Source organism: Ctenopharyngodon idella, chromosome 18 (genome assembly GCF_019924925.1).
Source record: "Ctenopharyngodon idella isolate HZGC_01 chromosome 18, HZGC01, whole genome shotgun sequence".
NCBI classification, from domain to species: Eukaryota; Metazoa; Chordata; class Actinopteri; order Cypriniformes; family Xenocyprididae; genus Ctenopharyngodon; species Ctenopharyngodon idella.
The window spans coordinates 21,505,250-21,529,574 of record NC_067237.1 but is presented as its reverse complement, the minus strand read 5'-3'; the positions used below and the strand labels follow the sequence as shown (position 1 = coordinate 21,529,574).

The 24,325-nt window shown below is 37.3% G+C and overlaps 1 protein-coding gene across 1 annotated transcript in view; it reads right to left on the bottom strand.

Annotated features, from left to right (window-relative positions):
• Positions 1 to 563: 563 nt before the first annotated feature.
• The window catches only part of pard6a (par-6 family cell polarity regulator alpha), a 30,195-nt gene continuing 6,433 nt past the window's right edge, over positions 564 to 24,325 (bottom strand). The window contains exon 3 of the mRNA XM_051870925.1: positions 564 to 4,117. Coding sequence (XP_051726885.1) covers positions 3,252 to 4,117 — 866 coding nt within the window. The 3' untranslated portion in view covers positions 564 to 3,251. The remainder of the gene's footprint in view (positions 4,118 to 24,325) is intronic.

Here is a 24,325-nt window from a genome sequence, read left to right as displayed (position 1 = left end):
TTTGTCCCCACAATTTAAATGTGTGTATTGGCTAATTATGGGTTTTTGATAGATTGCTGATGTCCTTTAAAAAAAAAAATTTAGTTATGAAAAATGTCTGCAGTTCTGCATCTGTGGACCCTGCGTTATCAAGAAACCACAGCTCTAGTCAGTGCGCTTACATCGCATTGATTTTCTGACAGTGATGCAATCTGAGATAAGGTATCGCAAATCTAATGTGTCCTTTATGTAATGCAATAATACTCAATTTTTTTGTACTGTGGGTGAAGTGTATCCAGCTACTATGGCCGGTTAAAATAGAAATAACCAGGTTTTCCCAGATTTTTTTATGAGGAACATAAACCACAGTTCCCTATGCATCAATAATCATTTGGTTAAATATATGACCTACAGTTCATTCAAAACACCTGAATAGACTATACAGTATGTACAAAATATAGACTTGTAAATCAGTCTTCTGTGATATAAGCATGATATAAATTGTACTAATCATGTTGCAAAATTAAATTAGACAAGTAAAAATGTAAATAATTTTGTTCAAACAAGAAAACAGATGATTGAAGTAAATTTTAAATACTTTTATTATCTTGATAGAACATTTCATAATCAGCTTATAACATTCACAGTATTGTACACCTTGACCCATCTGATTATAATAAAAACACAAGCATCTAAAGAGTTTAATTTTGTGATTCTCAAAAGAAATAGAAACCTCCTTTCCAGAATTCTAATATACATACAAAAGTACAAGAATAAGAAAAATACTTTCCATTTTTTACACATATATAAAATGCTCTTTTTTATAAAAAGGGCTCCTAGTGTACAAAAGTGTCCATCATTACATATTTCTATTTATACATACATTTTCACGTACACAAAAAAATAATGCTCATGTGGTATTATTGGCGCTCCGATTGTGTGCTGTTTAAATCCCATCACTTTCTTATTAAAAACCCAGCGCATCACCTTTCCATTTACTCTCTCCATCCAGAGAATGCCAATAAAACATTTTAAATTAAATACAGATAACAAAACAAAGTGACAGTTCACGCTTCTCCAGCTGTCTCTTGCTATACGTTTCAAATCACCCTCCGGTTTCAGTTGTCCTCGCTGTAACAATGTTGCTGTGAAAACCCGAGGCAATGAGTCACCGAGTGTCAGTTGTGCAGATGTTACATCTAGACCTGTTCAAATAAACTACATTCTCTTTCAGACTCAAGGCTAGCTTGATAAATGTCAGTTTTGCGGCGTAGGAACACCTCGTTTGTTTTGCCGATCGAGTTAAACCAGATGAGGCTACACCTTTATGAATCACGCCCATCAGTTATGACACGGAAAGACTGGCTTCCTAATTATTTTCACTGACCCCTGCTTCTAACTGAGACTTTAATCCTCAAGATGTCCTTCAAAACATTCGGAATGGTTAAAAAAAATAAAACATATTAGTAACATTTTCATTCATCCCCAAATATAATAATGATAAAGGAGGATTAGCTCAAGTTCCTTCGAGCGCTGGGATGTTTTATGCATTTCACCATCCTTCCTCCATCAGTGCCGCTTGGTTTGATAGACAGCCTTTGAAGCGCTGGACGTCCCGAGGCAGGTATCTCCAAAGTCTAAACAAGCGTTCACCTGGGAACTCATTGCCTGAAAACAGCGCTCGGGTCTGTTGGACATTAGAGAAACCAATATTTGGCTCGGAGTCTGAGAGTGTCCACCTCAGTGCCGTTTCTGTAAGATTATACTTTAAAAATATGACTGAACACACACATACACACACACTCACCATGGCTAAAAAAGCCTCACAGCTTTGGCCATCAGGAGTGGACTGTGTGAAAAAGGTCCCAATGTGCAGAATTCTGGCCTTTCCAAACATGAAAGGAATTTCCTTTTTTCTCTTTACAGAAAAACAGACTGAGTCAATGAGAGGTCAGGTCTTTCTGAAGTTACGCCGCACCGGTGCCAGATAAGTATATAGATTCCTATTTTACTGAAGGGGGAGAAAAACTAAAAACAAAGCGAGAAAAATGGGTTGCCGTCCTTCAAAAAGAAAGAACCTGTCTAAGACTGCTTCTTTCAACAATAAAATGCAAAATTCAAACCATTTTATAAACCTTAAAGGGATAGTTCACCCAAAAATAAAAATTCGGTCATGTCGATCCAAACTTGTATGACTTTCTTTCTTCTGTGAAACATAAGAGAAGTGTTTTTATCCATACTTTGGAAGTAAATGGTAACTCAAACTGTTTGATTACGGTGTTCCACAGAAGAAAGAAGTCATACAAGTTTGGAATGACATGATGGCGAGTAATTTCCAAGAATTTTCATTTTTGGGTGAACTATTCCTTTAATGTAACAAGACAGAAGAGAAACCCCAAAAAAGTTTCCATTTCCATGTATGAAAAAAAAAAAAAAAAAACCAATATATTCAAACATTGCTTTTTTTTTTTGACATTTTTTGACAATGAATGTGACAATTAAGCCAACTTGGTGTGTTAAACTGGCTTTTGAACAAACAAGAATAGTAAAAACCTGTTTAAATGTTGTCATAATGGGATTGGTCTGCTACACTTCCATTCTCACGTACTGCACATTTTTGAGTTTTTCCATTTTAAAAATGTGATTAATAAACACATGAATTAGTTGTGAGATGAATGCAAATAACACCACTTCAAAATCATCATGTAGAGCACATTTTGGTGGACATTTTGAGCTACAGAAACTACGATCAGCTTCAGAATGAGATGATATGAGCAAACAAGCATAATCAACACTGATCAGATCTGTTTTAACACTCTTATATTTGTCTCCACCTCCTCCTTCTCATCATCATCATCATCATCATCATCATCAATGCAAGAGGCATCATAAAAAGTGAGATGAATCCACAACAAGACACATCATTTCCACAGAGGCGATTTGTTCGTCTCTCACGTCCTCCGAGGTGCAAGTGATAACATCAGGCATCCAAGTAGCAACTAGCACACTTCAGATCGACTGTCCTCGGAGTCAATAGAGATGAATATGGTTGATTTTTCCCAAAAGAAGAAAAAAATAACTAAGGCGAGAGGAATGGAGAGCCATAAGGCACTTCCATACAGTGCAACCTGTGTGATCTGGGCGAGGGACCTCATTGATTGTGAATAAGTTGTTTTTTCTGATAGTAATGACTGAAAAATAGTAGTTGATCATATAATAGTTCCTTCATTTTCTTATAAATGTGCATAAAGGCTCCTACTGTGGTGTGAATCCTACAACGTAATGAAGTTGCCGTCCTCTCTCATGCTTTCTTGGCTACTGCTTGTCTTGGTGGGGCTGCCGTTATGTGTGGGTGTGGTCAGAGAGCTTAAAGAGCTGCTACTGGGCAAGGAAACACTTTGTGGGAGGGGTCTGTGTGCAAATGCACCCGACGACAGGGCGTTACCATGGCTGCCATTGCCATTAGTCATACGGTGTGGCATGTACAGGTTATCGTTCTCGATGATGAGGTCAGTATCATCGTCACTGTCGCCCTCAGCCACACTGTTACTGTTGCTGTATTGGCTGGCATTTTGTGAGGCGGGGCTAGGGGCGGAGTCATGTGAGAGGGCGGAGCCTCCCGAGCCAGCGGAACTATTGCCGGCAGATTTACTCACGCGGTGCATCGTGTTGTTGCGCTGAATGGCGGGTTTCACCGTCACGATGAGGTTGTGGCTGTTAGCCACCATCATGTCGGTGACTTGGTCCAGTGATTTCCCGGCCACATCGATTCCATTCACTTCGAGAATCTCGTCATTGACTCCTAGCAAACCTGTGCTCTCTGCTAAACCACCTTTCACTAGGCGGGAGATGAAGACGCCGGGAACTTTCTCCACCCCTTGGGGAGTGACGCGGACACTGACGCCATCACGGATGTAAAAACCGAGGGGTTTGTGGGTGCCGTGCTTGTGCAGACGAACACGGAGGTGTGTCTCGGGTAAGATGTCCACATCTATGATAGAAGAGATTTGGCGGAAATCCTGTGGATTGCTGATGAGCAGCGTCGGTTTGGACTTCTGCTGCGCTTGACGCAGACCACCTAGGCCCTTTTTTCTTCTCTGAAGAGAGCCTGTGGGGAACGGCACGGAGTCATCTACATCTGAGGAGAGAGAGAGAGAGAAAAATTAGTTATATATATGATATGCTGATAAATTAATTTGAAATTAGTCATTATATATATCGGGGGTGTAACGGTGTACATGTATTCGTCCCGAACAGTCATGGTTCGGTGCATACAGTCAGACGATGAGTACAGTCAGTCACAGGAGATCCACACAATTCAGAAGGGGGTACGCACAGTAATGCAACACTGTTTGCTAACTGCCATAACAAGAAAAAAGCGCAGAAGCAGAAGAAGAACCGCCGATCTATGCGTAGATATGTTTACGTGTAATCTCTCAACAAGTGTTTAAATGGCAGAAAGACATCAATAAAACAGCTTGAGAATAATAGCTCATATAGCATTACATTTACCTCAGGCAAGTCATTTAGTGTCCACAGCATGCTAGTTCACTAGATAAATAAATTCTAAAGGCGAGCATTTCACTAAATATACACTATATTAGCTTATATATTCATTATATTTACTTTACCTGTTAGTAAAGTCTTGATTATTTAATGTTTAAATCAATTTGTCATGAAAACAAGTTATGACAGTAACTGTGTAAATTATCATATTTCAAAAATGAATTGGAGTAGAAAAATAATTTTATAATTAAATTTAGAAATTAATGCAAAACCTGCCTTATATGCAATTTACTTTTTTTATTTGAGTGTTGATTATTATATCTAAAAATAAATAGCAACTGAATTTAATAGTTTGGGCTTGCTCTGCTGTTAATCATAACCTTTAATATTATAGTAATGTGCAAGAAAGGGCATCCTGTATATAGTTTACAGCATTACTTTTTAGCATTTTTTTTTCACCCTTAAGAAAATATGAATTATAACTGAATTTAATTTCAGAATAAAAAAATTTAATATTTAGTTTTATGTCATGTTTATGTCATGTTTGTGTACCGTTACACCCCTAATTATATATATATATATATATATATATATATATATATATATATATATATAAAATCATTGACATTACAAAAAGGGCCTCAAGTAGTCAATATATTGTTTTTGTTTTATTTATACACACATACGACTGTTCTACAGTTTTGGGTCAGTACCATTTTTATTAAAATACAGTAAAAACAGTGATATTATGAAATATTATTACAATTCAAAATAACTTATTTTAATATGGTGTGAAATTTAATTTATTCCTGTGATGGCGAAGCTGTCCTTGAGTGTCACATGATCCTTCAGAAATCATTCTAATGTGCTAATTTGATGCTCAAGTAACATTTCTTATTATTATCAATGTTGAAAACAGTTGTGCTGCTTCATATTTTTGTGGAAACCGTGATGCATTTTTTTCTCAGGATACTTTGATGAACAGAAAGTTCAAAAGAACAGCATTTATTTGAAATGGAAATCTTTTGTAACATTATAGATGTCTTTACTGTCACTTTTGACAGTTTAATGTGTCCTCCTTGCTAAAAAAGTAATAATTTCTTTCAAATAAAAATGAAAAACTTACTGACCCCACATTTTTGAATGCTAGTGTTTGTGTGTGTGTGTGTGTGTGTGTGTGTGTGTGTGTGTGTGTGTGTGTGTGTATACATACACACACACACAAAGTGCAAAAAACTTAAACTGCGTATAGAAAGGGAACCTCATTTTGCTTCCCAGACAACATTTATTTAAGGTGTGCTAAAGATTCAGCTGAACTGAACTGAGACGTGCTGCTTTCATCTCCATATCAAATTCTTCCTGTCGACTGGCCTAATAAAGAAAGAGACTCTCTTCCTCACAACTCCACAAAAACCCATTTTGTCCACTAAATTTAGAAAGATCTAGTGTACATACTGCAGTGCAGGTTTATCACTGGCATAAAACACTGTTCCCTGTTACTAAAAATGAACTCAAGGAGATACAAAGCGCCTTGCTGTGTTATTCACCATCTGTCCTACCAGTATCACATCACTGTGACCTCATTTATAAAACTGATCCCCATAAATCAATTTTAGATTTATTATTTTCAATTTTCTCTGAAAGAATTCAATATGACATTGATTGCTGAATGTTTATATTGAGCAATAATAAGGTTGAAAAAAAACCCCCACAACAACAGAAGAGACCAGATCATAATAAAAACTGAATGGCAGAAATGGACGGATGAACAAACAAGGATTGTAATAAATCTGTCCAAGGCACTTGCAATAGGTCAAGGGTCACGAGATGGAATCAGATTAAAAGGCAGATTAATCAAAGCCTCTCTCCCCACACATTACATTCACTGTTCAGAAGATCCAAACAATCAGAGCTGATATGTTTGACTAGAAAAGGGGGAAAAAAAACAAGACTTGTTTTAGTCGATGAGCATGTGACAGAGAAATGAGGGCCCTCCTAACTGGAATCTGGTGGGAGGTAACATGCGTCAGCAGAGAGAATGTTTTTGGTTATATTTAAACTGCAGCAGGGGTTTTGAGCGTGGGTCTTTATGGAAAGGGCTTTTTTGTGATTATGAGAGCACAGCCTGCTGGGAGTAGAAATAGAAGGAAGTCATCAACACCTTCCCCTCAGTCTGCTGAGTAACATTAAACTGTGTGCCTGTTTTCTGCATTGTGCACATTTAGCTCTACAGCCTAATAGCAAACATTCTAAATTTTTACATTTACCGAAGATTTCGGGGTGTTCTGAGTGGTTGCTAGGGCATTATTATGCAGTTGCTAAGGTGTTCTGAGTGGTTGTTAGCGCATTGCTACACGGTTGCTAGGTGGTTACTTACTGGCCCAAGTCAAAAGAGCTCACCAGCATGTCTGTATATATGTGTCCATACAAACGTAAGCACAAGTAAATAATAAAATTGAAAGAAATATCTGATCATCCCCCATAATGTGGTCGCTATTTACATCTCATATCGTCTGTAAACTCTTGCGTTACCGTGATGCATTTGTATTACATTCCAAAGAGCTCCGTTATCAGTCCCACAGTGGAAAATGAAACCATATCTGTACTAGCTGGGCCGGCACGGAATGGAAAGGTTAAGGAATGGGAACAGTTTGGCCCGATGGTGGAAAAGCGGCCTAAGTCTCCTTAGGAATTGTATCCATCTTAAGTGAGTGTATACCTTTATGTACAGTTTAGAAATTTTATTTGTATCTTGGTGTTTCTATCCAGCATTTTTTATGTAATATCCCAAAATGTGTGGATGGCAGTGTTATTTTTGTATTATTTATATACTTATGAGCTAATATTTTTAATTAGCTTTTATTTTTATATTTTCAGTTTTAATTTAATTAATTTAATTTTTGAATTTAAACTTGTTAATTGCCTTCGTCATTTTTATTTTTTAAATGATTCTATTTAGCTTTAATTTCTTTTTATTTACATTTTAATAGTAATTTTAGTACTTAAACATTTTATTTCAATTATTTGCTAAGGCTTTTTAGGTTTTTCAAGTTTATTTACATTTTATTTCAGCTTTATTTCAATTTAATTTTTAATAATTTGCATTATAGTGAACAGTAACACTGGTGGATTGAAACCTGGCAAATGACATTTTGGTAAAAAAAAAAAAAAAAGTCTTAGGGCCCTTTGTAGGAAATCATAAGAAAATCATAAGTCTAATCACTTAAGAAAAAAATAGGACATCTCTTCTCACTCAACAAGCCATATAATCCGAAGCACAGTGTACAAAGTTTAGCTTGATAGCAGAACAAAGCTTAGTAGAACATTAAAAACATATATGCACACCTCACAATCTCCAACAACTTAAAATACGTTGCTTGGTTCAATACCATTTCAAACCATCTGTTCCATCTGAAAGAAATGGCCCAGCATGCACCTCAGGAGGAGATCACATGATAGGGATTATATTAATTAGTCTGTTTGACTACAGGCCCAGGTTTGTCTTAAGAGCCACAAACAGTAGAGATTACCAGCTCGCATCTAATTAATTACCATCAGGCCCCAGGGGCCTGCGTGTGGATAGGGTGATGGGTGGTGAACTCTGACCCCTGTGCTCATATGGAGAAGACAAGACACTACAGAAGGCAAAAACAATAGAGATGCACAAGCCATAATGTGTGTTTGTGTGACCTCATATTTAATCTGCATAAATGTGTAAATATTTTGCCTGAGTCCAGACAGTTGTGTCCATTGCACATGGCCGCTTGTGTGTGGGTGTATTTGTAAAGACTGAATGTAGCTTATATAGTATGCAACACACAACGCACAACAATCCCTGTCTCACTACATTAGTCTGGTGTCTGGACCCCCACAGAGATCAGGACAGCCTCTGTTATTAAACCTGCTCACGGGCTGGAGAGCGAGAGAGGCAGATGAGGTACCCAGGGAGGGTGAGTGGGAGGCATAGAGGGATCCTGCCAGACAGACAGGTCAGAGATGGGGATAATGGGCCAGCCTGAGGGTCTACAGCAGGTCCAGCAATGCTCTAGGTTAATATGTGGAGGCGGAGACCACGCTAACTCCCAGCCCTGCCTCCAAACTGCGAATTATGTGTTAAGACGTATAGCTAAAGTGCTAATTTTCGTGTGGGTGTGTGCGTGTGCGTGTACATTAGGTCCGTGAATTGTGGAATCTTGTAAACACTACTAATTAACGAAACAACGTGATGCTTTACTTAAGAGATCAGAAGCTAATGCATCAAGCTCTCAAGGATGATTAAGAGACACCATCCCGTTAGCAATCTCTCTCCCATATATATACACACACATCCTCACACAAACAATATGTCCAAAGCTCCTGACTGCGACTAAAATGTTCACAAATGTGACAAAAAAGTGGACTTTGTGACAATAATTTGCATTCTAGACAGTCGGCACAAGTCGGTGCATTCATATTCATTTATATTCAGTCTGTTATCATCTTGTGAGCTGCAGTTAGTTGATGTCCAATTTGTGAACAAATGACTCTTATGAGCCAGTTCTTTTTAATAAGACAATCAAAAAGATCTTGAACTTGTATGCGAGTAAGCTGTTTGAATCAGACTCAATCAATCAGTGGATTGTTCATAGTTGTTACTGAGCTTGCAACTGACTACACCGAATTTTTGTTCATCCATTACGTAACATTTTTGTAATAAACGGTATTTAGGCCTAAATATTTTAAAATCTTGTTTTCCCACAAACAGGCAGAAATAGTACCAGGCAGTGACATTTATATAGCACAAATACAGTTGGGATCACTACAATAACAGCATCAAAAGGGAATTAAACCACCTCTGAACAACCATCTTTCGCTGTTATTTTGTCAACTAAAATCCTAAATCTTTAATTTTATTCTGGAACTTTGACATCCATATATTGAGACTAACACTGAAAACCCACTTGCTCCCCTTAGTAACCATCTCAGGGTGCTTTCACACTGGCAGTTTAGTTTGAAACGGCACGGTTAGCATGAAAAACTGGTAATGTGAAAGCTGTCATGCGGACCCGGGGTACTGAACCCGAAACTACCTGTAGTAGGTGGTCTGAGGGTGTGTTCACACTTGGCATGTATGGTTCAATAAAAATGAACCCTGATGCTCTATTAGTGCGGTTAATTTGAGATGTGAACGCTGCCATCCAAACTCTGGAGAGCACCAAACAAGTGGACCGAGACCGTTGATAAGATGGGTCTTGGTCTGCTTCCAAACGAACTCTAGTATGGTTTGAATGAAATATGAAAGCAACACGGACCAAAGACATTTAAATGAACCAAAAACAGGACATTATGTCACAAGATGCAACCCTACAAAGGACAGAATGCTCAAGCATACCTGTTTTTTCTCATCATAGTCGCGATGTTGCCCATCAAAGTTCGGTACAGGCATCAGAACCACATCTCCTCACAGCAGATCTTCATTTGCGTTTGTGAAAGAGGGATTCCTGACGTTGTTTTGACTCCTTTACACAACGCATTGTTTTGGATGTTCGACAAGTTTGCAAAATATACGTCATAAAAGAAGGGCGTTTTTTTGTATCTTTAGATTCTGTGTTAAAAATGACAGTGTGAATGCTAAGCGAACCAGGACTAAATGTATTATTTTCTTTTTTTGGTCCGAACTACAAGTGTGAACACACCCTGAGTTTGTTTGCACTGGAACTGTAGCACAATTCCTGTGAATGTGAGAGTGTGTTCACACTTGGCATGTTTGGTTCGATTAAAACAAACCCTGGTGCGATTGCTCTGTTAGTGAGGTTCATTTGAATAAGTGTGAACGCTACCATCCGAACCCTGATGCACACCAAACAAGTTCATCTCGGTCCGCATCCAAATGAACTCTGGTGCAGTGTGAATTAAATAAGAACGCAACACGGACCAAAGACATGTAAATGGACCAAAAACAGGACATGATGTGATAAGATGCGACCCCACAAAGGACAGAATGCTCAAGCATACCTGTTTTTTCTCATCATAGTCACAATGTTGCCCATCATAGTTCAGTACAGGCATCAGAACCACGTCTCCTCACAGCAGATCTTCATTTGTGTGTGTGACGGAGGGATTCCTGCAGCTGTTTTGACTCCTTTACACATTTTATAAGTTCTTCACGAGTTCTCAGCTCCATCATATAGTTACGCACATAAAGCATTGTTTTGGATGTTTGACAAGTTTTGTCGCAAAATATACGTCATAAAAGCCGACCAATCAGGTTGTGAATGTATCCCTATGCCTTTAGGTTCGGTATCTTTAGGTTCTGTGTTTAAAATGCCAATGTGAAAGCTAAACGGACCAGGACTAATTTTTTTTTTTTGGTCCGGACCAATAAAACCAAGTGAACTGAACTACAAGCGTGAACACACCCTGAAAGCAACTCCGAACTCCTTGTTCTGGAACTAACATAACCTGCGTGTGCATTTTAGCCAATGGCAATGTCATTAGTTCAACAAAACACATGTAAGGAATGACAGTGGTGATGATTACCAATCACACTCGGATTCAGACCACAGCAAATGTGTCCAGTGTGAAAGCCCCCTCAAACAACCTTTTAACCTGAAAGTAATATAACCACAATACGGATAATCAAATGACCCTACTTATCAACCTCTTTCCACAGCAACCTTGCATTAGTGCGATACTGTATGTATAGTTTTAGTTGGGTTCAGATTGTGATGCATGTTCAGCTCTGAGTCAGACAAGAGTAACAGCATTACTGAAACATTTATCAGATTATGCTAGTCTGAAGGAGAAAGCAGCTAGTATTACCGATAGCCACGTGCAATTTAGACAGAAGACAAAGACATTTTTTCTCTTTCGGAATACCGGAAAAAAAGAATAAGTATTTGTCTTATTTATCATAAACCTCATGTCTAAACCACAGTGGATAGAAAGGTGCAAGCATAAACCAAAACCCAAACACCAGACTGCAAGTTTTTCACAAGCACTGACTCACCTGAAAAATACAATAAAACATCAAAACTCCTGCCAGGTGTCTGAGGCCTCCAGGCACAGACTGAGCAGAGCTTTGTGAACATTGCTCTCTGGATTACAAAGATACAGAGAGACTTTAGAGACTTCCTCAGACACAGTGCACTGGGGAAGGGTTGTGCCTTTCCCCACACAGAAACATCTGCGTCTGCAGACAAGACAGATACTTAGTATCTAAATACACTTCTGTCCTAGTAAAGTAACATATTATATGTTAAACATATTAACTACAGACACATAAACGTATCTTTTATGTTTAAGTCTTTGTTCATTATATTGAGTATGTTTGCATTAAACAGTCTCAATAATATGCCAGATTAAGAGTGCATGACAATACACTATATGGTATCAATAGTACATTCATGTCAAGAACTGTTCAACAAAACCTCAATTCTTCTCAAACTAATGTCAGAATCATCATTTCCTCTCCAGTTCCTTGGTGAAGTATATTTTTGTAGAACAGGATAGCGTATTGACTCACTGATACTACCTCTGGGCAGTGTGTTATGCTAGTAAAGGGGAGCTTATTTACCCAGCGTTAACACCTAATAATGTGGTGTTATGGCAAGGCTGGACAGCTTATTGACTGCGACCCTACATAGCACGTCGGTAGGTTATTAGCAGAGTCATATATCATGCTGAATGTGGAGCCAGTGTCTCTCACCAGCAGAGAATGGCTGCTGTGTGTTTGAGGTGTTGATGTGATATTGGACCTGCACTGAGAGACAATGTATGACAATATGAACAGAATTAAATTAGTTTAACGTGTTATTCTGTTAGAGACAGGAACTTTTATCTTAATGCATATGTAGGGCTATCAATCGATTAAACGTTTTAAATCAAAATAATATGTCAATTAATTAAATCATAATTAAAGGATTAGTTCACAACAGAATTAAAATAAAAGTAGCCGTTGAAGTCCACTATATGGAGAATAATCCTGGAATGTTTTCTTTTCGACTGAAGAAAGAAAGACATAAACATCTTGGATGACATATAATATATTTAGATTAAATCATAAATTAATAATATATATATATATATATATATATATAATATATATAATTTATGATTTAATGTAAATATATATAAATATAATAAATCCTATATATATATACACATATTAAATTAAATTTGGTCTGGTCTTCAGCACTGTCCATTTGCCAGGATTCTGGACAATGTTGTCTCTTGTACTCTGCAGGCAGGTACAAAGCACAGGTGGACAAGCTTGTCTAGATGAATAAAACAGGGCAGCAGCTGGAGAGCAGAGAGGACCAGACACCTGATGCTGTTAGAGGAAGGCAGGTGACACTACCACATCACAGGTGTGTTCACATGGATCTAGATCTTATTACCTTCATGGCCTAGTGACCGAGAAGGGTCCCTTTCCATTTGTGCTATAAACAACAACAACAACAACAACAAAAAAATCAGTATTTTGATTTTTAACTCTTTTACTGCTGTAAATATAATATATTTTCAGGTGAGAAGTCATATTTAAAATAATAGGTGAGTCGTTGCTTAATAAATAAGCTTAGAGTGCATTTTTAACACCTTTTCTGCTAAGTACAACACAGTACAGTAAACAAAAACAGATTCAACACACAAAACACTGCTTGTACCAATGCTTCTGCTACTCAGCATTGTTCTGTTTATGTGGGCAGTGTGAATACTGACCTATTAATATGGGTACTGAAATTAATAGGCTCTGCTCACCACTGTGAAACAGGCTTAAATGTTATCACCTACTGTGAATGTCTGATGTAGGATGTTTGTCTAGTTCTGCATCTGTCCCATATACTTCCACCCCATCATTCAGTGGTGTGCTTTTAGCTTTGTTTGGGCGTGGCTGTCTGAAGTTCACTGCTCTCTCACACACACACACACACACACACACAAATTGTACGTGTGCATGGTCCTAACTGTCTGACCTCATCCTCTGTTACCACCATCTGGAGACTAACCCTTAGCCATATGGTCACCACGGCAACGGCAATCCCCACTGCCACACGTGCATAAGAGTTTAAGATCCGATCAAACTTAGGACTGAACATTGAGCCACTTACAGACACAGCCACACTTGTGCATTCATCATATGTTTTTGATCTCATGAAGTAACAGACAAATAATAAGTCACTCGGTTAGATTTGATTTCAGCACACTCTGAGAAACACAAAGCGTTACAACATCACAAATCCATTTATGAGGCAAATTAATGTTTCAAAAGTTTGGGGTCGATTTTTTTCAAATTACTTCATAGGCTGATGAGAAATAGCTGCTAATCCCAAATGATTAATACTGACGCACACACACAAATGCTTATATATAAACACACAAATAGCTCACATCTAGGGATAGTTCACCAAAAAATTATGTCATCATTTACAAAAAATTATATCATCATTTACTCACCCTCATCTGTTTTCAAACTTATATAAACTTTTTTCTTCCATGGAACAAAAAAGGAAATGCTAGGCAGAAAGTATCCAAAAGTAATCTATATGACTCATGTGCTACATTCCAAGTCTTCTGTTTTGCTGGTATGTAACTAGGGCCCGGGGCAAAAATGCCATAGAAAGTGACAAAAATGCCCATGTAATAAATTTCTTTTCATTCTGTTATCTAACATGTAATATATTTCATAACATTATATTTTAGTCCTCTCTAGTAATGGGTTTAGTGCCTCTGCAGATACCGGAATGACCTTAGAGGTGAGTTTGCTAATTTGGGTAGTATAATAATGTAAAATTTTATATTATATATATATATATATATATATATATATATATATATATATATATATATATATATATATATATATATACACACACACACACAGTCAAACCAAAATTTATTCAGACACCTTGAACATTTCATTTCATTCATTAATACAGTTTATTCACTATGGTTTAAAAAAAAATGATAATAAAATATGACAATATCTCAGAGTTAAACTGTCAGAAAAAAATAATCTTAATTATGTCAGATAACACTTAAGCAAAACATGGTCAGGTCAAAGTGTCTGAATAATTTTTGGTTCCAAATTTTTATCAATTTTACTGGTAGTCCACTGTATGAAGAATTTTTGGGTATAATACGTCACAGTTTACTTTATTTTTGCTATCCTCACTTACAGAAATTAACTATAGTGTCGTGCACCCACTAGAAAAAATATATCAAAAATGTCTGAATAATTTTTGGTTTGACTGTGTATACACATGATTATTTTTTTTATTTTATTTTTTTTTTATTTTGAAAGTCTCATGCATTTTTTTGTTCCAAAAATAAAGTAAAAACAGTAATATTATTAAAATTTAAAATAGCTGTCACCTGAATTCACATGCTTTTGCATTGCTTCTCCCACTTAGTTTAAAAATGGAATAGTAAAATGAAGTTCTCTCAATCAAACAACAAGTACTTCCTATGCTCACTTCCTCCTTGAGGTGATGAGGAAATACAGTTTTCCCTTCCAACCTTTGCTGTTTATGAGATAACACTGACATAGAAAGATCCTCTTCTCTTCTCATATGTTCTCCTGGACCATTCATGTGGTGATGCTTGCACTGCTAAAAGCTGTGCTGAATGGAAAGAATGATAAACAGCTATTCCCAGCTCCGCCGCTGACTATAGAGGAACTATATGAACGGCACGCATTCTCTCCATAATCCGCATGTCAACAGCTGGCAGGTCGAGCAAGCATTCTTTTTATTTTGCACCGTCCCTCTCGAGCGCAGAACACACACACCTATATTTATCACATTTCTGTGCTTTTTCTAACATAATGCATATTTCTCTGAGAATAGTCTTTCTGTCAACAATTTTGCACAGTGTCTCACAAAGTAAACCTATAAATAAACCTATAAGAACAATATGTGTGTCATCCTGGAAGTAGTGCGTAAAGGCCACTATCAGAAACCAGTCTAACATTAGCCACAACCAGTTTGGCAAGTACGCAGTTAAAAATGGAAGCAATGTCATCTCTGTCACGGAATCTCCCTAGTGTGTCTCTCGCACTCTGTTCTTCACTACTCAGTATCGTCCATTTGTATGGTTGTCACGGTGATAGTGCACCTGTGGAGCAGATTGGTCAATCCAACTCAGACCTGCCTTTGTTCTTTCATTTGCTCTTTGATTGTCTTGGCAACATACCTGTACTGGCTACTGACCTGTCGGGTAACAGTAAAGCAGATGTGCACTTGAAAAACAAATGTAAACTTATAACCTCGTGGATGTATGTGCAATTTAACTTCAGTAAAGTTTAGATTTGGTTCTTAAAAAGGACTAGTTCACCCAAAATACTTCCTCTTCCTCATGTTTCTTTCTTCTGTGGAAGACAACAGGGGAATTTCTGAAGAATACCCTGGACTTGTTTTCAATATAAAAGTGAATGGGGAATGGGACTGTCAAGCTCCAAAAGAGAAAAAAAAGTTTCCAAAAAATGGTCTATAAGACTATATGCTAACTTTGTGGGAGAAACCGAAGTCCCTTTCAAAGAAAGTCTGTTCACTCGGCGGCCATATTTGCAACGCCTCCGAGCAACTATTTCGTGCATCCAAAAACTGCTTGGCGAACTCACAATTAACATATTTCAAACAAGCAACAAAATCTGACATGAACCGTCCCATAAACATCGTTTCTTATGCTCAAATACCTTAAATATTTTTCAGACTAGACGAGCCAATGCGCATGTGCAGTCCTAAGTGAGAGTCTTGGGTTTCTGTGGGAACTGGAGCTTCTAACGGCAGCTGCAGTGACACAATGACTATCAATCAGCGATTGGCACTTTTACTTAGAAGGCGGGACGTATTCCGCCATTTTGCGTGCTGCAATTTCTCCCATTCATGAGTAATAGGAGTGAACCATCTTTCTATATCTATTGTCTTTGGAAAAACTGACCAAAATGTAAGTCATTATTCTTATAAGAAAGTCTTGATATCTACCATAGTTCTCTGCCATGGAGGTACACTACCATTCAAAATTTTGGGGTTATAATTTTTACTACATTAGTAAAAACAGTAACTTTGTGAAATGTTATTATAATTTTAAAATAACTGTTTTCTATTTGAATATATTTTAAAATGTAATTTATTCCTGAGATGGCAAAAGCTATATTTTCAGCATCATTACTCCAGTCTTCAGTGTCACATGACCCTTCAGAAATTAGAATGCTCTGATCAGGATTTTTGCAGCCGATACCGACTACCGATTTCTTGTCATCATGATTAGCCGATTTCATGTGATTTCAAATGCCATACTTAAAAGTAATGGTTTACTTTTAATAATTCTACAAAAAAAATTGATAGAAAACCTTTCAAATTTGGAAGAACATAATTTTTGATCATGTTTGGAGGTTCTTATGTTACAACACTGCTAAGAAAACTCCAGAAAAAAAAAAGTGATGCAATGTATTGATTTATTTTGTTATTATTCATGCTAGATATGATGACTATTAGACAAAGTATATATGACTGGTCATAAAAATAAAGTTTGGTTTAGTTTTTGATTATCTTCCAGCGTTGTTTCAGCTTTGCTCTCCTTTTCAATACAAAGCAGAACATGGCCTCATCTGTATACTGTTTACATATGCGTTGGCGGCAACTTTTTACAATTTTACCTCATCAAATTGTGATCTGTTTGTGAGATATGCAGCCGATGATTTTTTTTGTAACAATGTAGAAGGCTTTACTGTCACTTTTGATTAATTTAATGCATCCTTGGTGAATAAAAGTATTCATTTCTTACACACACACACACACACACACACACACACACACACACAAAACCTTAATGACCCCAAACTTTTTGAATGGTAGTGTATATCAGTAAATAACTTAAATTTGAGCCTCACAAAGCTTGTCTCACTAAACCACAGAAGACTTTGAATATAGCTAATGATTTATATGGATCATTTTTATTTTCTTTCTGTTCCTCACATAAAGCTATCCTATAGACTTGTAATATAGCACACAATTTGTAATAGTTGGACTAGTTTTATGGTCCTTTTATGGTGTTATTTTGACCTATTTGAAGCTCGACAGCTTTGGTCACAATGAACTGTCCTTGAACGGAAAGAGATTCAACATTTCTCCCTTTGTTTTTCATGGAAAAAAAATAGCAACATGGAGGTTTGGAACGACTTGAGGGTGCGAAAATAAATGACAGAACTTTCATTTGGGTCAACTTCCTTTAAATGTCCTTACAACAGGAAACAAAGACAATGTGATAAGTATGAAACAGTGTTAAAATACTAAACATGTTACAATATCTTTCTTTCCACTTGTTCTCTTTCTTTTCTTTTCTTTCCTTTTCTTTCATGTATCTTTTTTGGAGCACTTTCAAAGCAGCACAGTGCAAATGGATTATTTTTGATGGTAACTGTTGGGATGTTTCCATATCATCCAAGATGTCAAAACAAAAACAGCATGGAAGGAGCATGTTACATCGACATGCCATCCAGATAACCCTGTGTACTATACATAGCATACTCATTAAGCATAAACAAGTGCAGGCATGAACACATTCACTCACACCCTAGGGTGCAGAACAGCTGCTGAATCCTCAGATCATTGTGCACAGAATGGGCATGTGGGGAAATATCCTTCCCATTCTTCTACTTCCCGCTAAAACCGGCAATACAGCCAATGGGATTTACACCTGCCTGCCACATATGATCTTCCTCACTTATTAGCTGAGGACACACTGCCACACACTCGACTCATTCAACCAAGATGTTTGAGAAAAGGGGGATACAGAAAGTTATTTTGCTTCTATGGGGTTTCTGCCTATAGGCAATGTTAGTTACTAATAAGACACAGGGTTTCACTTGAATTCAATATAGTCACACACGCACACACAAATACACATTCTCCTCTGTGCACTCTTGAGGTGTGACAGCCAACAAAAAAACATCTCTAGGCTCTGGGGTCTCTCTTGAAGTGCCTATCTTCTTATTAGCCATGTGTTCTCAGCGTGGAGAGAAAACCTAGAGAGCTTCGACAGTTGAAAAACCCAGTCTTTGTTACACTTCTGTTCTTCATCTTTTCTTTGAGATTTCTCTTGCTGCGTCAAGTCTGCCACTTCTTTGAAAAGAGTGTATCATCTTCACATATACACTGCAAGTCCAGATGTATTATACATAATAATAGTAAAAATAATAAGACTTGCTTGTTGGCATGAAACTTAAATATATATATTTCAGTTTGTTTGTTTCCTGGGAATCGAACCCAGAACCTTGATGTTGTTGTTTAAAATGTCAATATTGGATGAGCTCAAAAAACACAGGACAATTTTATAGAAAATTGAGAAGAAAACACACACACACACACACACACATTTGCAAATCATCTCACCTCAAATAAATAGATAAATACAACAACAAAAAAAAAATTTTTACATTTTAAAAACATAATATAAAAATTGACATTGTTAATAATAATAATAATAATCATCCATCTAGTTCACTAATTTACTTGCTTAAAAAAAAAAAAAAGTAATGCCTGGAAAAGGATGTCATACCTGTTTACACATTCACATGCTTCATCACTTACGGCTTTAGGGTAAACACTTCCTTCACACTGTTCAGTGAACCTTGATAAAGTATTAGAAAAATTTTATATCAAGAGTGATAGCATGGCTCATATCAAACCATGACAGATTCATAACAGGGGAAATTATATATCCTACTCTGAATTCAAAATAAAATCATTTATTACAATAAAAATTTGTGTTTCTCCCTATTGGCCCCCAAAAGTTGCATGGTTGTGCGTAACTGGTCCCCATCTGCTCAGGGAACACCATTATCTGTTGGGATGAATGAGTGTATGACCACTCAGTGGGATGAGCTCATACTAAAAGCCAGATCAATCTCTGTCTCAGTCTAAAAGCCCCAGTCAGAGATATGCGGATGGGGTCGAGATCTGATTAGGGACCTCTGATAATCCCACCAGTTCACGGGATACATCACGTCCTCGTGTCAATCAATCTATTCACGACCAGTTCATTACATTTATGGTTAGCAGAAAACCTTGAAAACAGCTGTGTTTGTTCTCGTTTTCTGCGTTTATACTGATTGTGTTACTGGGATTGTTATAAACATTGACAAGACAATTATGTAAAGTCAAATATAAAATGTTTAGCAGCATGTGAAAGCTCCTCTTTTCTGTACAGTGAAAATAAATGGTGACCAGGTCTGTCAAGCTACAAAAATGACAAAAAAAAAAAAAGTAGTCCATATGACTTGTGAGCTATAAGTCTTCTGATGCTTCTGATGAACAGAAAAATTATGTAAACAAATTCAAATTTGGTCGCAAGAACCATTGATGTCAAACCTGGCATCTCATGAAGTACTATGCTTTGTCATCTTGCTTTTTGTCAATTATGACAATAATTCATGAAATTCAAGTGATGAGAATTTATGTTTTTGTGTGAACTATTCCACGCCATATATATCAAACACAGCCATTTATATTTGCAGATATCTAAATTTTCAGCAGTACAGTGGCTCTTCAGAAGGGCAGCATTTTCTTTTCAAATACACAGGCATCATCACACTGATGCATTTAAAAACACATTCCTAAGAACATGTCCTGCCAGTTGTTAATTCCTGTTGTTTTGCTGACACAAACATACTAACCATCAGACATCATATATGAACATTAACCTACAGTAAAGAGCTAAAATACCTTAATAAATGTACTGCACAATCAAATTACATCAGTATCCAACAGTCTATTGAATAAACTCACAGTTACAGTTATAGGGGAAGTTCATGTGAAGCACCAGGGAGTACAATGAACTTGTGTTATCTGCTAACACTGATCAGAGGGAAGTAAGGTAAGCATTTGTCACCCAGATGCTTTTATCTTGATCTGAGGAGAGTCAGAGCTGCAATAAATAGGTACATTAATAAAGACTAAGGTGGAAGGAGTGAAAGCGAGCTTTATGATCAAAACAATGAATACAGCAGTAAATGGGAATTGTGGATACTCCACAAATCTAGCATACCAAGCCACATTAATGCTAGTGTAACCCCTCCAGTTCTACTTGCACCGGGATTCAAACCGTCAGTCTCTAGTGTGTCTTTTGAGGCCAGGGGAGTGAGGTTTACTTGCACAGCTCTTACTAGCTGGCCTCCGTTACACTCACCCCCCTAAACCTCAATCCCATCCAGGTCATGGCACCAATGTAACCCCTCCGGTTCTACTCGCACCGCTCCGAGCGGGATTCAAACTGTCAGTCTCTAGTGCGCCTTTTGAGGCCAGGGGAGTGAGGTTTACTTGCACAGCTCTTATTAGCTGGCCTCCATTACACACTCACTCCCTAAACCTCACTCCCATCCGAGTCACGGCACCAATGTAACCCCTGTGGTTCTACTCGCACCGCTCCGAGTGGGATTCAAACCGTCAGTCTCTAGTGTACCTCGAGACCAGGGGAGTGAGATTTACTCGCACAGCTCTTACTAGCTGGCCTCCGTTACACTCACCCCCCTAAACCTCACTCCCATCCGGGTCATGGCACCAATGTAACCCCTCCGGTTCTACTCGCACCACTCTAAATGGGATTCAAACTGTCAGTTGCTGGTGTGCCTCTTGCGGACAGGGGGGAGTAAGGTTTACTCACACAGCTCTTACAAGCTGGCCTCCATTACACTCACCCCCCTAAACCTCAATCATGGCACCAACGTAACCCCTCTGGTTGTACCGTTACGAGCAGGATTCAAACCAGCGTCTTCGGCACATGAGGCGGGTGAGCTAACAAGGACACTAAAGACTGCAGCCTCTAGCGTCAGTTGCTAGTGTGCCTCTTGAGGCCAGAAGAGTGAGGTTTACTCGTACAGCTTTTTACTAGCTGGCCTCCGTTACACTAAAAGCAAACATAATTCAAAACCCAGATTTTTCTTCCATGGAGCAGATGAAGCTGTAATCGCCCCCTGACAGCCCCCCCAAAACTGTTCCCGGCTGCCACAGCGATAAGCCCTCTCTGGAAATGTGGCTTTCCTCCCCCCTTTCAAATAGGGCTTGATTAAACAGATCCGCAATGAAAGACCGGCTACCAGAAATCTGCAGTAGGGTTCTTGAGTACCGGGAAGAGAGCTGGTACAAGGACAAGGGGGGCTAATCTAAAGCCGCCTTACTCTTTAAATAGAAAAATAGGCATTTACTAATACTCTTAGCTGCAAACAGTGAGCATTTCATCACCAAACTTGTCAGCATGAACAAGCACAAGACACAAGACTGAGGACAACAGGGAAACACTTATCTGCATAAACAAGATGTGATCTGAGAGGCAGTGGCAGGTTCTTCAAATAACATCGTTCCAACATAAATGTGAAAATTCTGTCAAATTTTCTTACCGTCATGCCCTCAATATGCTCAAAATGAGAATTTATGAATATTTATGCAGCTCTATTTTATACAATGGGAGTTCACACTACAGCTGTTGAGCTCCAAAAATGACAAAGAAACCACAAAAATGCACCACAAATGCAGTCCATGACTCGTTCGATATATTCCAAGTTTTCCAAACTTTTATGATAGTTTGTGTGAGGAAAAGATCAACATTAAGTTGTGTACTGATAATGTTCCTTTTCAATGTTCAAATGAAAAAGCGAAAGATCTTTTCTTTTGTATTTTGATGTACATCTGTTATTGAAAAAGAAATAAATGTAGTGTGGGATTTGTTTTTTTCCATTGGTTGTTGATTGGATGAAGGAAGATCTGAATGCAAATTTGCAGTCGATTGAGAGTTTAAGTGGACGAAAGGATTGAAGAAGTCCAGCATACATCCAGACCTGAGAGAAGTCTGTTGTTTGGCTAGAAGATATTTTAATCAAAATAAAAAATAAATAAATAAATAAAATAAATAAATACATAAACATATGCATGGATGAATCATTCACAATACGATCAATAACATGCATTTAGAAAATTGATAGGATGATTTTTCATTCCAGGCCGACCTTAAACTCAAGAACCAGATCACTGAGTCAGTGAACTTCAAACTTAAGAACCAGATAAGCTAACGTATTGTTCTTGTTTCAGACGTTTTCAACAAACCAGTTGATCCAGTTCATAAATTGTACAATATGATTTATTCACAGACTGGAATAATTCTTTTCAAATCAGAATTCAACTCACTAACTTAATGATCCAACTGCAGAATTTTTGGTTGAACTGCCTTTCCTCAGTCACAAAGGATGCGATGCTGAATTGTTGGTCACTTTGGCACAGGGTGCAAACTGATATTTCTGAGCAGTTTCCAGGGCAAATGTAGTTGCATGGCCTTGAAGGTACTTTAATGGACTTTCTGGCTCTGAGTGATGACTGGCTCAGACAGATATATCTCTTCAATGGCAGTGCCAGTGCTCATTGTTTCTCAGTGTGTTTAAAGTCACTTTAAGGCAAGTCAGTCCATCTTGGAGGCTACACTACCATTCAAAAGTTTGGAATCAGTAAGTTTTTTTTCTTTTTTGGAAATAAATGAATACTTTAATTCAACAAAGGTGTGCTAAACTGATTAAAAGTGACAGTAAAGACATTTATAATGTTACAAAAAATTTATATTTTAAATGAATGCTGTCACTGTGAACTTTCTATTCACCAAACAAAGAATCCTAAAAAAAAAAAAAAAAAAAAAATGGTTTCCACAAAATAGTTTCAACATTGATAACAATAAGAAATGTGACACTGAAGACTGGAGTAATGCAGCTGAAAATTACTGTTTTTTATTTATTTTTGATCAAACAATTACAGCCTTGGTGAGCATATAACACTAAAAATATTACCAACGACAAACTTTTCAAAAGTAGTGAAAGGTATACAAGTTAAGCTCCTATCTACTTCAGTGAAGAAAGTATAAAATCTCTAGAAATTTCTAAAAATCATTTTCTTACAAAAGGTTTATCCTCCTCATACTGTAATGCTGCAGAGGTGGCTGTTTTCATGGTTGATGCATGTGGTTTCAAACATCAACTAAGGCAATAATCCCTGTGCTTGCAATGACAAGCCGCAAATATTTGGTTGGTTGTTATGTCAACTTTAATGATTTGTTCTTATACTCAGGAAATTACATCACGCATATAACTCCATATGTATACAGTAAACAGGTAGTATTAGTGTAATTAACAACAATTAACAATTAATAGCAACAACTCAGACTCTGATTTATCATGCAAGTGTGTGCATGAAGGCATGTCGTTTTAAAACTGAACAAATATGGAGTTATCACTATGTACACATAATGAGGTCTATCTGTTATGCAAATTATGATTACATAATACAGGATTATTATTGCTGTCTCTTTCCCCTCACAAATCACATTCATAAGAGGCTGCAGAAGCCAAAGTGGTGGAAACCACTGCAGGATGTAAACACCTTATCCTTTCTTTCCACATTTTCTTTCTCTCTCTTTTATGTCTTACCACACAGTACAGATTTCTCATTAGCCATGTCAAACAAGAGGCAACCCTCCACACACACACACACGCACACACGTGAGTAATATGATTCATGATTTTAGTTAACAAATAAGAGTATAGTACTTTTAGACCAATACTGTAAACCCTAACGCTCAAAATAATTAATTGGTTTGAGTAGGACAAATTTAAATTAAACAAATTAGTTCAGTCAAATTAACTTTTTCTGAGTATTTAGCACTTTCTTTTTCTTTCAAGTTCACAGAACTGACATATTTTAAGTAAACTGAACGGTTTAATTGTTTTGAGTTTTATGAACTTATTTCTTTTAATTTAGACAAACTTAAGTTTAACTGAAACTTTCTATTTCCCAGCATGCTTTGCCCATGGCACTTGAAAGGGAGA